The sequence below is a fragment of the Haemaphysalis longicornis genome, unplaced genomic scaffold, assembly GCF_048455015.1.
Source record: "Haemaphysalis longicornis isolate Haplotype H1 unplaced genomic scaffold, Haemaphysalis longicornis Haplotype H1 scaffold_12, whole genome shotgun sequence".
Taxonomy (NCBI): Eukaryota; Metazoa; Arthropoda; class Arachnida; order Ixodida; family Ixodidae; genus Haemaphysalis; species Haemaphysalis longicornis.
The window spans coordinates 34,488,360-34,502,131 of record NW_027526225.1 but is presented as its reverse complement, the minus strand read 5'-3'; the positions used below and the strand labels follow the sequence as shown (position 1 = coordinate 34,502,131).

General features: G+C 43.3%; 1 protein-coding gene across 1 annotated transcript in view; it reads left to right on the top strand.

Annotated features, from left to right (window-relative positions):
* LOC144162556 (uncharacterized) overlaps window positions 1-13,772 on the top strand; it is a 419,428-nt gene that overhangs the window by 58,971 nt on the left and 346,685 nt on the right. The window contains exon 9 of the mRNA XM_077693145.1: window positions 3,463-3,594. Coding sequence (XP_077549271.1) covers window positions 3,463-3,594 — 132 coding nt within the window. The remainder of the gene's footprint in view (window positions 1-3,462; window positions 3,595-13,772) is intronic.

Genomic DNA, 13,772 nt, shown 5'->3' with positions numbered 1-13,772 from the left:
CATAAAACACACTCTATGAGAATGCCTCTCAGAAACGTTGCCCAGTCAGCTTTACGTCATTCAGTTACAAATTACGCGTCATCACACTCAATCATAAAAGAATGGCAGAAATTCCGTGAATTCTCCCAACGAGTTCCATTCAATCAAATGAAGATTGCACACAAAGAATGGTAGAAATTGTTCTGCAACAAACAAACGAATTGCATTTCATGAAATATTGCCCTGCTGTAGATTGGGATCTTTTGCACATGTGCGAGGCCCAAAGAGGGTTTACGAAACGATAAAAATCGTAAATCAAACCAAACATTTCGTTTCAGAATAGCCAAATTGACGCAGGAAGCCGCCGATTATGCTAGAAATCTAAGACATCAAAACTGGGCCCAGTTTTGTACACAATGACCAGAGCAATGGCTCAGAGGTAGAGCACTCGCCTCGTATGCGTGAGGTACTGGGTTGGAATCCTGCAACCGCCAGGCGCCCACCGGTTTCTTTAACGGGTACAGGCTTCCCTGGTAGAGTGCGGACCCTTGAAAGGAGAATCCACGCCTAGAAAGCTGGCTTTAACCTTGCGAGTGGCCGCTGACCCTTGTCCATCTGACGGGGCCCCCGGCCCTCATGCCTTGCTGCGCCATTGCCGGGGATGAAAGAGTCTGGCGGCATGTCCTGCTACAGGTGGTTGTGAGTTGAGCGTCCACCGTGGCTGTGGAAGGCACCATGTGCATTCGTGTGCCTTGGTGGCGCCGGGCACCTACCGGTAAAATATGTACAAGCGACTCCCCGGACGGGCGCTCGGCCCATGAGCGGGACTACAACGCTTGGGAAGTTCACCCGACTTCCACGGGAAATCGCCCCTATGGAAAGGGGCGGCTGCAAAAACGCAGGAACTTTTTTTTCAAAATCAGCCACAGAGTCGAAATCCGCCGTAGCCCACCAGTAAGGGCAACTTATTCATAATTATCCGGGAATAGAGGCGGGATTTCCCAACGAGCTTCAAAAACCATAAAAAAAACAATTGTACCCAAATTGTGCAGCCTTTCCCATCGTATACGGGTGATGCCAGCCCCGAATTGGACGAGCCCTTCATCGAAGCAGAAATTGAAGCCGCCGCGTGAAACCTCACCCGGAACACAACACCGGGAAAGGACACAATTACAAATAAGCTCGTCCTAAATCTAGAAAGCGAAGCTTTAAAAGCTGTAATAAATTACATTATTAATCATTGGATGAAGAGAAAAATACCCTCTGAGTTCAAGCATGCCGATTTAACACTCATTCCAAAGCCTGCAAGAAGCCATTAGCAGCAGCGAACCTAAGATGTATTTTACTAACGTCCTGTGTGAAAAAAGTATCTGAAAATATCATACGAAATTGCCTCCCACCATGACTTGAAGATCATGATAATTTTCCAAATACCATGCTTGGCTTCATCCCACACACACCGACCGAGGACATACTCCTCCAAATTAAACGGACACTGAAAAGAATTTGTCATGCTCCCGTTTCTGCCTTCACTGCGAAGACTGGCTCAAATAAACACACTTTTCATCGTTTATACAGGCGACAACGCGTATTTATTTTATAAGACCTGAAAGAAAAAAACGTCCATGCGCGGCTTGTGGCGGCCGCACCAACTAACCGTATTGACGTCAAGGGAAGGTGCTTCGTGAATGACGATGTCCAAGAATAGCATTCAAAAAAGTTTTGGTTTCAGTTGTGTGACACACCGTACTTGTATCCGACGTTATCTTTGAATGAGCATCCTGGATCCTGGATATCTCAATAATCGCCATACCGCGATTCTGCAGTGTTGTGGGTTGTAAAACACCTCAGATAAGCCTCCCAGGACGGCTTGGATTAGTAGCAATCACCATACGAGGCCTACGCAGTGGACGAGTGCCCTCCACGTCACCGCTGACGCTCAAATGTCATGCACTTTACCCCCATATTCGGAGCTTGCCTCACTCATTCCTGTATCGTAAAAAGCGTGTTCACACCAGGGCAAGGGTCCACCGATTCTGGCCTGCATCCACCGCCCGCAAGCAGTCGGTGCTTATGACAACAGCACGCCAACGAGAACTTGCTAGCACGTCAGTGTCAGTCTGCGCGAGTTCTGCTACCTCGTTCGTGGAGCAGTGAACGCTCCGGCCCGAAAATGGTGAACTGAGTATAGAAAACATCGCCCGAAAACGAAAAAATCAACTTATAAAAAAAGAGTGTATTCTAGACGATTCGAACTTGCAACTTGAAAAATAACAAAAAAAGTGCTCCAGATCACTCGGCCACAGACCACCACTGCCGGCTACGGAAATATGAGGTATATAATGTATAACCAGTTTGCAGTTTTATTTATTTTAGCGTTTCGAACAGCTTAAGTGACTATTTGTTGTGTAGCACTCTTGCAGTAAGCGTCCCCCAAATTTCCACAATATCTCACGTCTAGCAATTGCATTTCTTAGACGGAAAACCTTCGCAGATGTGTGGTGGTGCTGCTGACTGCTGTTGGTTCACCAAGTGCTTCCTACACCCAAGTTTTACGCTGTACGTTAAACGTTTCTGTTGATTTTATTTCCTTTGTGCCCATGTTAACTTCGCTGACTCTTCTCCCGCCTTCAATTGGCCTTAGATTTTCCGAATAGGGTACGAGTCAGCGAAGCGTTTCATGTGCGCTTGCGGAACGCTTGCGTGGAGCAACCTGGACTTGGGGCTTGATACAGTGTACAAACTAGCAAACTAAACAAAGGCACATTCTATACCTTTGTGGGACAGTGCGTAGAGATGTAGAAAAAAAATGTCATTGTGTACAAAACCAATGCGTCTGTCTTTTTGCTCTAACGTCATAGATCACCCAGTGACGTGATTGCAGTTGTGTTACGGCAGAGATATGCGTAGGACGCGTGTTGCACGCAACGAGGAAACACAGCGTGCCATCAAGAGCGTCGGCGTTAGCCTATCGGCAATGGAAACAGGGGCGGCAGAATGAAACCACCGCCGACGATCGGGCACCGAAACCCCAGCGTAAGTGCCGTACAAGCCAGGTCTTCGGACACCGCGCGGCGGAAACGGAAGACTTCGGGTTGCTGAAGCCCAGGGTAATGCTTTCCCGGTAACCCACAAACAGTGCTGCTGGTAACCAGCCTTCACAAATTGGAATAGCACTGTTATTTTGTTTCTTTTTTTCCGTATTTCCACCGCAAATCCGACCAAAAAAGATTATTCATCGTCATCCCCCCCCCCCATGTTCCGCTTCCCCTTGACCTGAAGCAGTTATACATATTAATACTTAAACTAAGAGAAAAACCCTGCTATTCAGTTTCTCTTCACCCCCGGGGCAACTGTAACAAAGTTATTTTTATTTTCTGTCTAACTACTCTGGGTCCTGCACGTATATTCCGTAAACAACAGCTGTATCTACTCACAATGTATAAAAAAACAAGCAAAGCATGTAGCGTTCTTGTGTTTCAGCCTGTCCTCACGGCATTTATGGCCCAAGTTGCAACTTGAAGTGCCCTGTTTGCCAAAATGGCGGAGTGTGCCATGACATCACAGGGGCCTGCATCTGTCCACCGGGCTTTCAAGGAGAGACTTGCGAGAAACGTGAGTACGAAAATTTTCTTTTAATGGCTATAGCTCCGATTGTGTAAAATTGCCTCCACAATGAGCAAACCCTTGCTCTGTTTAAGTAAAGACTAACGGAAATGGTCGCGGGTAATATGAAGTACGGCGCGAGGTGAACGCACGTACATACCTGTAAGGAACATCGATGAATTTATCTTTACCGCAGTGTAAGTTACGAAACCTCCATTTTACGTTAGAGCCGTCTTGTTTGCAATTATCAAACAAATCAGTGGCCAAAGCCTCACATTCGAATACCGAAGTGATAAGTCAAGACAACTTTGCGGGAAGCTCCGTTCCTCTCTGAGTCAGTGCTTCAACATCAAGAGGGTCTTCGAACGTCTCTACACCATAGCACTAGGTGCCATGCGCATCCTCTGGCAGCCATCACTGCATCGCATGTAAGAGACTTGCTTCCAGCAAATTTTCAACGTCCTGTCAAGCCAGCATTGCCAACGTGGATACTCGCTCCATGGAATATAATAAAAAAAATCCCGGAATAAGCAAAAAGACGCCCGCACCTGCAATGAAGTTTTTCACAGTTGATTATAGAGGTTGATCAAAGTTAAGTCGACAGGTTTCTTTTTTTTTTATTAGGCACCTAGATTTATGAGAAAACCACTTCTACAGCAACTTTTGGCGCCCGGGGGGACACAGAATTTGGTGGTATTTATTGATGTCGGTGGCTAATTAACTAAAATTGAATAATTACCTTTTGGTGGCTGCAGTAAGCAGGCATGTTTGCATTGAAAAGTTGGACGCCATCATGTTTCCCCGCAGTATCATTTAGCATAATTCTTCTAGCGCATCCGTACTCGGTGATATCGAACTGCGAAGTTTATTTGCCGTTCGTATGATTACGCATACCAGACAGCGATGACCAGCGCAAAGCTCCTCCTTCCTTTTTGTGACGTGCCTGCAGTGTACCTTCGTTAAAAGGCAAAGTGATAACGGGCACCCTTTCAGTCTTGGCTGGCGTTATCGCAATCTGCAGCACTCGGAACCGCTATCGAAACACAGAACTGAGGGGAGAAGCTTTGCGCCGGTCTTAGCTGTCTAGCATGCGTATTCATGGAACGGCAATTAAACTACACAGTTCGATATCTCGGGTTATGGGGGCGCTAGAAGAATTGTGCCAAATGGAACGGCGTAGGAAAACAATTGCGCATAACTTTTCAATGGAACATGTGTCTTAATGTAGCCCCAAAAAAGCTTATTATTCAATTTATCAAATCAAATTAAATCAAATCAAATCAAAAGTTCATTTCGCTCATAGGTACATCGACGAGAAAAAGGTACATCGAAGGGGCAAGGAAAAAAGCTGCACGAAGCAGCTTGACAGGGCCCTTGCCCCTGTCCAGCAATGAACGGCGTGTGCGCTAAGAGGGTATATGCAAAAAACGCAGTGAAAAATACACTCTTTTCCTATGTCATAGCAATATAAAACCATAAAATACAATAAAATCAATTTGGGGGCACGACAGGAGTACATACAGTGTAGATTAATAAAAATACTTATACATGAACTGCAACACGCAAACCGAGTACAAAAAAAGAATTACGATCGCATACATCAACCATACCAGTATTCCGAGTTTTACAATGTTCGAAAAAGAAAACACATCGTGTTCGCACCAGTGAAATCACATTTTATCACCTAAAAATAGATTTAAAATGCCATGTCTGTTTACCAATAAAATGTCGATTTGTTTTCGGTCAAACTTGTTAAGTAGAATAGGCAATGTGCTCTTAATTCATTGGCACCCGTAGTCAGTACGTGAAAATGGAACTTGCCGTGGGGACCGGTATCGATAAGAATAAAGGCTATGAGTCATTGTTAGGGCAGCTTCAGTTAAAAAAGAATTTTGTTTTTCTAGCGATGCTTTCTTGTACCTGCGCAGTAGCTGATAATTGTATATATCACCAGCACGAAGCAATTTATGTTTTTGAAAAAGTGGCTGAGTGTGTTCTAAGTACGAGACATTATCTATAGCCCGCGCGGCATTTTTTTGTATTAGTACTAGTTTCTGTAGGTTCTGTGAAGTGGTGTTTGCCCATGCTAATGCGCAATAATTAAGGTGGGACTGCAGGAGGGAGTTGTACAAAAGTTTCTTGATATTACTTGGAAGTTCATGGCGATGTCTGCTAATGACACCAGCAACCTTCCGTGCTTTTGAGCAGATATAATTGAATGAATGAATGACTTTATTTAGAAATAGGCCTGAGGCCCTGGGGGGTTATTGGAAGATGAGGGAAAGGGAGTTGAAAGCCTCAATGAAAATATCATGTAGGCTATTAAACACAAATTGTCCGTTTCCAGGCCCTACTAGGGCTTTCAGACCGCGGTCATTCCAACTCATATTTTCCGACAATGTACCCCCAAGTGTCTTTATTGATTTTTCGATATGAATTCTATAGGGTCCCAATGTAATGCTATTCAGTAAATCTAAAGAGGTGCCTCGAGAACGAAAAATATTGCACTTAGTTTTTGATTCGTTCAGTGATAGGCCGTTTAGTTTGGACCAACTTTGAAGTTGATAACAAATGCGATTTGCACTGGGCAAAATGGCTGGCAAATCCTTTCCATGAACCACCACAGTGCAGTCATCAGCGTAGATAATGAACCTATTAATGGAGTATATCCGTACAATGTCATTTATATAAAATAAGAAAAGCACCGGTCCAAGAATACTACCTTGCGGCACCCCAGCAGTTATTTGACGAGTGCGAGATTTACATTCATTAATTTCTACGTACTGATTTCGGGAGCTCAGATATGAACGCACTAGTTCCATGGGAGTCCCCCTAAAGCCGTATCGTCCCAGTTTAGCAAGTAAGAGCTCATGATTAACGCTATCAAACGCTTTGCTGAAATCTATGTATATGCCTAACGTTATTAGCTTATTTTCTATGTTTTCCAAAATTGCTTCCTTCTGGGCTGACAAGGCGGATTCTGTCGCGCGACTTGGCCTAAAACCGTACTGACAGTATGTGATCAGGTTGTACTTTTGTGTAAAGCTATTGATTCTAACATTTATTATTTTTTCCAACCCTTAGAAAATACTGGTAATATAGATATTGGTCTGTAGTTTTCTATTTTGTTTTTATCACCCCCTTTGTAAGTAACCGTTACTCTAGCCAATTGCATATTTCTGGGGAAAGTGCCAGTTTGCAAAGAGAGGTTGAAAATATGCGTTACTACGGGGGCTATGATGTCAAGCACATATATTACTCGTCTGATTTCAAGGGCATCAGCATCTTTGCATCGATTATTTTTAAGACTGTGGTAAGCGACAACGACTTCTGAAATATCTGTTGGCCGTAAAAATATTGTGTTTTCAGTGTCAGGAACATTATGCAAGATTTCTGTGTTGTTTACATCAACGTGGCCACCAAGTCCGGTAAAATAGTGGTTAAACTTGTCCGATAGCTTCACTCCAGTTAGAATTTCACCATCAGCTACAATTTCTTCCAGGCGAGAAGCACGGTGTTTCCGATTGATTATCTCGTTTAACTTTTTCCACACGACATCACTTCTGTGGAGGCAGCCGCTGTCAAATATGCGATAATAGTAATCTTTCTTTGCCTTTTTTATCTGCTTGTTAAGTTTATTTCGAAAAATTTTAAATTCAGTCCATGCTGGCGGCTCTCGGGATTTTAGAAATGCGTAGTAAAGTTTGTTCTTTACTTTATTTGTTTCACAATATGCGGACTGATCCATGGTTTTCGCACTTTCTTTGTTTGTTTATATTCTCTCAGTGGGAAAGATTCGAAATACACTGCCTTGAAAAGCTCCATAAAAGCATCATAAGATAAATTTGTATCCTGTACGGCGAAGGTCTTAGCCAAGTTTACTCGGTCAATATTGTTTCTAAAGGTGTTTAGGCCCCGACATCAATACTTAACACCTAATTATGTGTCCCCCATTGTGCATAACCTTACGGCAAAGGTGTTTTCACATAAATTTAAGCGCCTAATTTAAAAAAACCGTCGATTTAATTTTGATCACCCTGTATATTTACCACGTATGCAGACCGCGCGCACGTTTATGCGGACGGCTCAGTGACCACAGAATCATCTACCATTGGCGTGGGGATTCCGTCGGTCCACTGCACAATCAGAAAAAAAACTAAGCAACAAAACATCATCCACCGCTACAGAGCTACGGGCTGTAAGGACTGCTCTTCATTTCATTGGTGCACACCATGCCTGGTGATGGATGATCTTATTAGACTTACGGGGTGATTTGCGAGCTCTAAGAAGGCTGCCCAACCACTGCATTCACCTTGTGTGGAAATCAGAGAAATTAACACCGCGGTTGTGCGCGTGGGCCATCACATCGGGCTTCAATGGCTGCCTGGTGATTCATAAATAGAAGGCAATACTATATCTGATGCAGCCGCCAGCACTGGCCACTCTCTACGTAACACGACATAGCTTCCTCTCTTTAGCGAGGATGGTTGTGCCCTTATCTATCGAAATCGTTGGAGTAGCAAATTTTTAAGTGGAAGCACCCTCGCAGCGGATCTCCACCTCTGCATGGAATTGACCCCCTCCGTAAATTCCGTGTTCCACCTGACCTAACGAAACCGTCTGAAGGTGTACTGCATCGTTTTCGCCCCAACCCGGCTTACACCAGAAGCTTCAAACTCAATACAGGGAGGGGGGATTCACTATGGGGCCCCACGTGTGCTGTGCGCGAGACTACCGAGCACTTGTATATATGCCCCCAATTTGCCGCTGCGCGAGTAACAGCGGGTAGCTGCCTGCCTCGTTTACGACGTGGAGTAAGCGTTCAGTTGTGTCACTTTGTTGAACCCTGGGCAAACAACAATTACTCATCTTTAGGAACAAATATTCTTCTGCATTTTTTTTCCGGGATTCTGGACTAGACGAAAATTTGTAATACTGGCATTGTGCGCATGGGTAAATCGGCATGAATTTGCGTCGCCATGTACACTTTGTCTCCTTTTTGTCGTTAGGCGCTCTGCGCTTCCTTGTCTTCCTTCGCTTTATTTGTTTACTTGACTTAAGTTTTTTCCTAGCATTTCATTGCGTTCCATTTTTTATTTGACTTTTGTTATCTTTATAACTCTTGCCTTCCCAGTATGTACGATTCCCTTTACCGCATTGTAGTCACCCCATCTGGCGTAGCAAGCACTGCCGCAGGAGAGGTGACCTGGCTAGCCCACATTATAGAGTTCTCTCTCCCACACACAAACGACGTCATGTGTACATTTCGCATGTATATTTTGTAAATATATCCTTACGGGCATAAACTTCGTGAGTACGTACGACTGTCGCTACCTATCGCTGCTGTTCGCTTTGACAGTGAGTGTCTGTGAAGGTTCGGCATTTAGGTGCTTACCTACGTTATGATCTATCAGCCTCAACGTTATGGTCACCTCGCCGCTAGCGGGCTGTGGGGTAAGAGAGGGCCCATGGTTATTTCGATCTTGGTAATAAACTGGGACCTCTGTTTATATTTAAACTGGCTCCGCTAGTACCCCTCGTGCAGCGTGATAGGCACTGACTTGACCATAACACAGTTCTCCAACCTCATCGACCATCTCATAAATAATCGCGTACTTCACCCATTACCTTGAATACGTTCAATCATACTACAATGCAGCTCAAATCGGCCTTTGCCCGAGCCTGCGCACCGATGAAAGCCTCTGTGTTCTACACGGCTTCTTATTCCCTCTTACCTTACAACTCACCACATTATCTTTTCCTTGCCGTGAATAGTCGGAAAGTGTACGTTCCGTTCTGTCAAACTGCTATCCTTGAGTAACTTTCCCAGATGAACCCCAGCTCATCAGCAAAAATCTTATTTCTGAATTTCCTGCCATCCCGTCCTATACAGCTTCAAGGCTCTCAAACTAGCTGGGCGCCCCATGTCTTCGGCCTTGATGGGGGGTCCCACAAGGATTCATAGTAAGCCCAGTACTAGTTACCCGAGGCATTTAAAAGGTTTCGTTCTATCCCGAACAAGACTCCCAGGCCCAATTTGAAATTTATTCCAACAATACTACCATATCAGCCGAGTTAAAACACTTTCCGGAAGCACTGCAAACAGTGCTCCAATCAACCGTTATTAGTCAAAAAAACTTCCTTACCTCAATGGACCTTAAAATAGCTTAAGAAAACCGACCTCATTTCTTTATTGCGCTACAAACCATCACAGGACTACAAACTAGCACTCTAAGTGGTGGCGCCAGCCTTAGCGCATCATGATAGCCCACTCGGCGCCTAGACGTTTCGATAGGGTAACACGCTGCCCAGACATTCGGCATCCCCACCTCAAATCGTAGCAAAAAACAATAATTTCTTCTATTCAACACCTCTCCAACAAATATGGCAAGGCAAACCAAAAAGCCACACAGACGCTCGCAGCCACCGTCGCAATAAATACAATCAACTATGGAGCTCAGGCTTACGACATCAACCACACACAGTTGCGCACGATGTAAACCTGCATCTGGCCAATTTCTGTACTGTTACGAAATTGGCCAAACATATATCCTTCCACAATCGTCAGTTATCTCTACATCTACCCAACCCCTTCTTGGACACTGATATTCAAAAGCGAAATACTCGATCGGTCTTAAAGCACCCCTCACTCACCAAGAAATACAACTCGTGGTGTTGGATGCTTTACAACCTCGACAGATACATACACTGCACATGGTGTAGGCATTTTCTGTATACTGTTAGAACGACCCCTATATCTCAATCATCATACGTGTCACCCTCCATCTTTGCTCTTTGTCTTGTTCCTTTCCCTCACACGGAGTAGCAGAGCCTAAACGATCAGGCCGACTTCACTGTGTTTGTCTTCCATTCCTTGCACTCTCTCTCTCTCGACAGTCCCTAACCATTCCAACCGCATTATCCCTGTGAAACCGTAAAACAGTCACTGGTTCCTTCATTTCTCACCCGATTTGCTGCGAAGCTCAACTCACAAGTTAAAGTAAAAATCTGAACATGCTCACCAAAACCAAGCAGGCCCAAGGAATTGTGTGCTCTGGCACAGGCATCACCCAGTCAACAATCGGCAGGGCATAATAGACCTCCCCGTAACACCCACTTATTCTTGCATTGCACACCCTACACATACCACATGGTACTAATCTTGAATGGAAAACATCCGCAATCCACTAAAGTCCCATATGTTTGAATTTACATCGAACATCCGACCCCACACCCGCATCCTTCCTTTGAGGCTGTCCGAAACGTCAGGAGCGGTACCTCACCCACCAACTTGCCGACAAAAAAATCTGCCGAAATTCAGATAATTTTCTATTAATACGTACATTCACATCTTCCCTGTCTAGGGTGAGTAGGACAGAGCCAAATATCTTGGTTTTTATAAATTCTGTGAGACCAATTATCTTTATCCACGTTATTAGAATGGTTACAGGTGTTACCTTCGCCAGATCTGAATTTTTGCGTAACTGAAGGTTGCTACATTGTTCGCCATTTTTGTTATTTCTTTTTTTCGTATTTTTGTTTTACAAAATTCTGTTCAACCAATTATCTTACTTTACCCTATTATAACGATAACAGTGTTATGTGGGCTAAATTTCCATTTTTATGTATATGCAGGGCGTTAGATGCTTCGCCACTTTCACTCATTTTTCTATTTTTCTTATTTTGGGTTTTATAATTGCGTTCGATCAATCATATAAATTTACGCTACTATAACGGTTAAAGGTGAAACTTCCTCAAAATCTGTATATGTAGGGCATTACATGGCTTGCCTTTTTCGGTAACTTTTTTTTTGCTATTTTTAGTTTTTAATATTTTTTTCTACTATTTGACTCCATTCGACCGATTAAAGGTGAAAATTCCGCGAAATCTGTATTTTTCTGGAAATTCAAGACGTTGCACAATTCGCTATTTCGAGTGTTGCTCCTATCTGTCCTTTTTCTGCGTTTTTTTTTTCAAAACTCTGTCCAACCAGTTATCTCCATTTACGCTAATTTAGCAATAAACGAGAAGCTTCCTCAAGGTCTGCCTTAGTGAAAATGCAGCGCGTTACAGGGTTCGGAATTTTCACCGTTTTCTCTCTTTTTTTCCTCATTCTTGGTTTTTCAAAACTCTGCCCACCAATTATCTCCATTTACGTTATTTTTATGATTGAAGGTGTTACTTCCACCAAATCTGCGTGTTTGTTGAAATGAAGGGTGTTACAGGGTTCACAATTTCCGTCGCATCTACACAGGATTCCCATCGCGTAGAGGTGGGCGCCATTTTTGCTTTTCAAACTTCAGTTCGATGAATTACCTTGATGTACACGAATAAAACAATTGAAGGTGGAACTTTCGCGAAGCCTGCATCTTTGTGGAAAAGCAAGGCGTTACACGGTTTCCTTTTTTGCCCTGGTATCTTTCTTTTTTTGTTAATTTCTTGTTTTTCAAAATTCTGCCCCACCATTTATACCCATTTACGCTATTATAACGATTGAAGTTTGTACTTCCGCGAAATCAGCCTTTGTGGAAATGCAAGTCGCTACAAGGTTTGTTATTTCCACTGTTTTCGCATTTTTTTAATTTTCTGATTTTTCTAAATTCATTCCTTCTAATTATCTCAATTTACGCTATTGTAACAATTAAAGTGGAACTTCCGCAGTATCTGCATTTTTGCATAAACGCAGGGCATTACACAGTTTGCCATTGCCGTGTTTTCTAACTATATTTCTTACGTTTGGATTCTCAAAATTCTGGCCCACCAATTATGTCAATTTACGCTATTATAACTATTAAAGGTGTTACTTCTGTCAAATCTGCATTTTTTGTAAATGAAGGGCGCTACACGGTTCGCCGTTCCGCGCTATCGTTTTGTATTTTTTTCATTTTGGTTTTTCAAAATCCTGTTCAACCAGTTATCTTCATATGCACATATATAACAATTACAGGTGGAACTTCCTCGAAATCTTCATTTAGAGTAAATGAATGGCTACACGGTTCGACATTTTTGCTATCCTTTTGTATTGTTCTTATTTTTTTGTTCTTTCACGATTCTGCTCGACCAATCACTCCATTTATGCGATTGTAACGATTAATGGGAAAACGTCCTGGGAATCTGCATTTTGCGTAAATGATTGCATTTACACGGTTGATCATTTTCGCTAGCTTTTTATATTTTTCTTATTTCTTGTTTTTTTTCTCATTCTGTTCATTGAAATCCCTTCATTTACGCTATTATAACGATTAAAGGTGGAACTTCCGCGAAATCTACATTGTTGTGGAAATGCAGGGCGTCACACATTTAACCATTTTCACTGTTTTCTTTCCTCTTTTCTTAATCTTGGGTTTTCGAAATTCGATCCGACAAATTATTTTTATTTACGCTAATATAACACTTCAAAAAGAAACTTCCGCGTAATCTGCATTTTTTGTAGAAATGCAGGGCGTTACACGGTGCTGGCTGTGAGGGTAGTCGGCAAAGAATGCTGCGCATTAATACCTTGATGTGTTCTTCGAAGAGGTTGGTGTTCAGTACGGGTGGGCTGGGTTGACGTTGGGAGCAGGCTCGCAGCTCTACACTTCTCGTAAAAGGCCACTATCTGTGGAGAATAGAGCGATCAGTGTAAGCGAGGCGCGCCAACAAAATGAAGACCTATAGGAATTCACGGGTCATCTGTAGGGAGTGTGAATATGATTTAGTCTGAATTTGGGGCAAAACCACATGAAGTGGTGAAGGACAGCTTCGGTGGGTATCGAGGCAGTGAGAGCATTAGTGTTTTACTAGATGGGAGTATAATGTTTTGAATGGTTACCAATATTAGCTGGTGTTGCCAATGTATTTATTCAAAGAGACTGCTGCGGTAAAGTAAGTTCAGAAAGCCAAGCAAGAAATCAGTGCAGAGTGATATTTCCGAGAGAGGTTTTTTGTCTTTTTATATCCAATGATTTTCAGTGCTGGGGATAACAAGGCTGCAATGGCTGTTGTCGCCCAGGGGGAAGCAGCGGATATATGTGATAAAATCCCATCCAGCCGCGTGAGCTGCCACTTTTCCCGGTGAGGAACCATCATTGCTGGGCGAATACTCTATGGGAGTGTGTGTTGGAGCGGCGAAAGATAGCAATCTGTTGTGGTCCTAACGGGTTGCATTCTTTGCCGAGTAGACCCACAGCAAGACCATGCAACGCCCT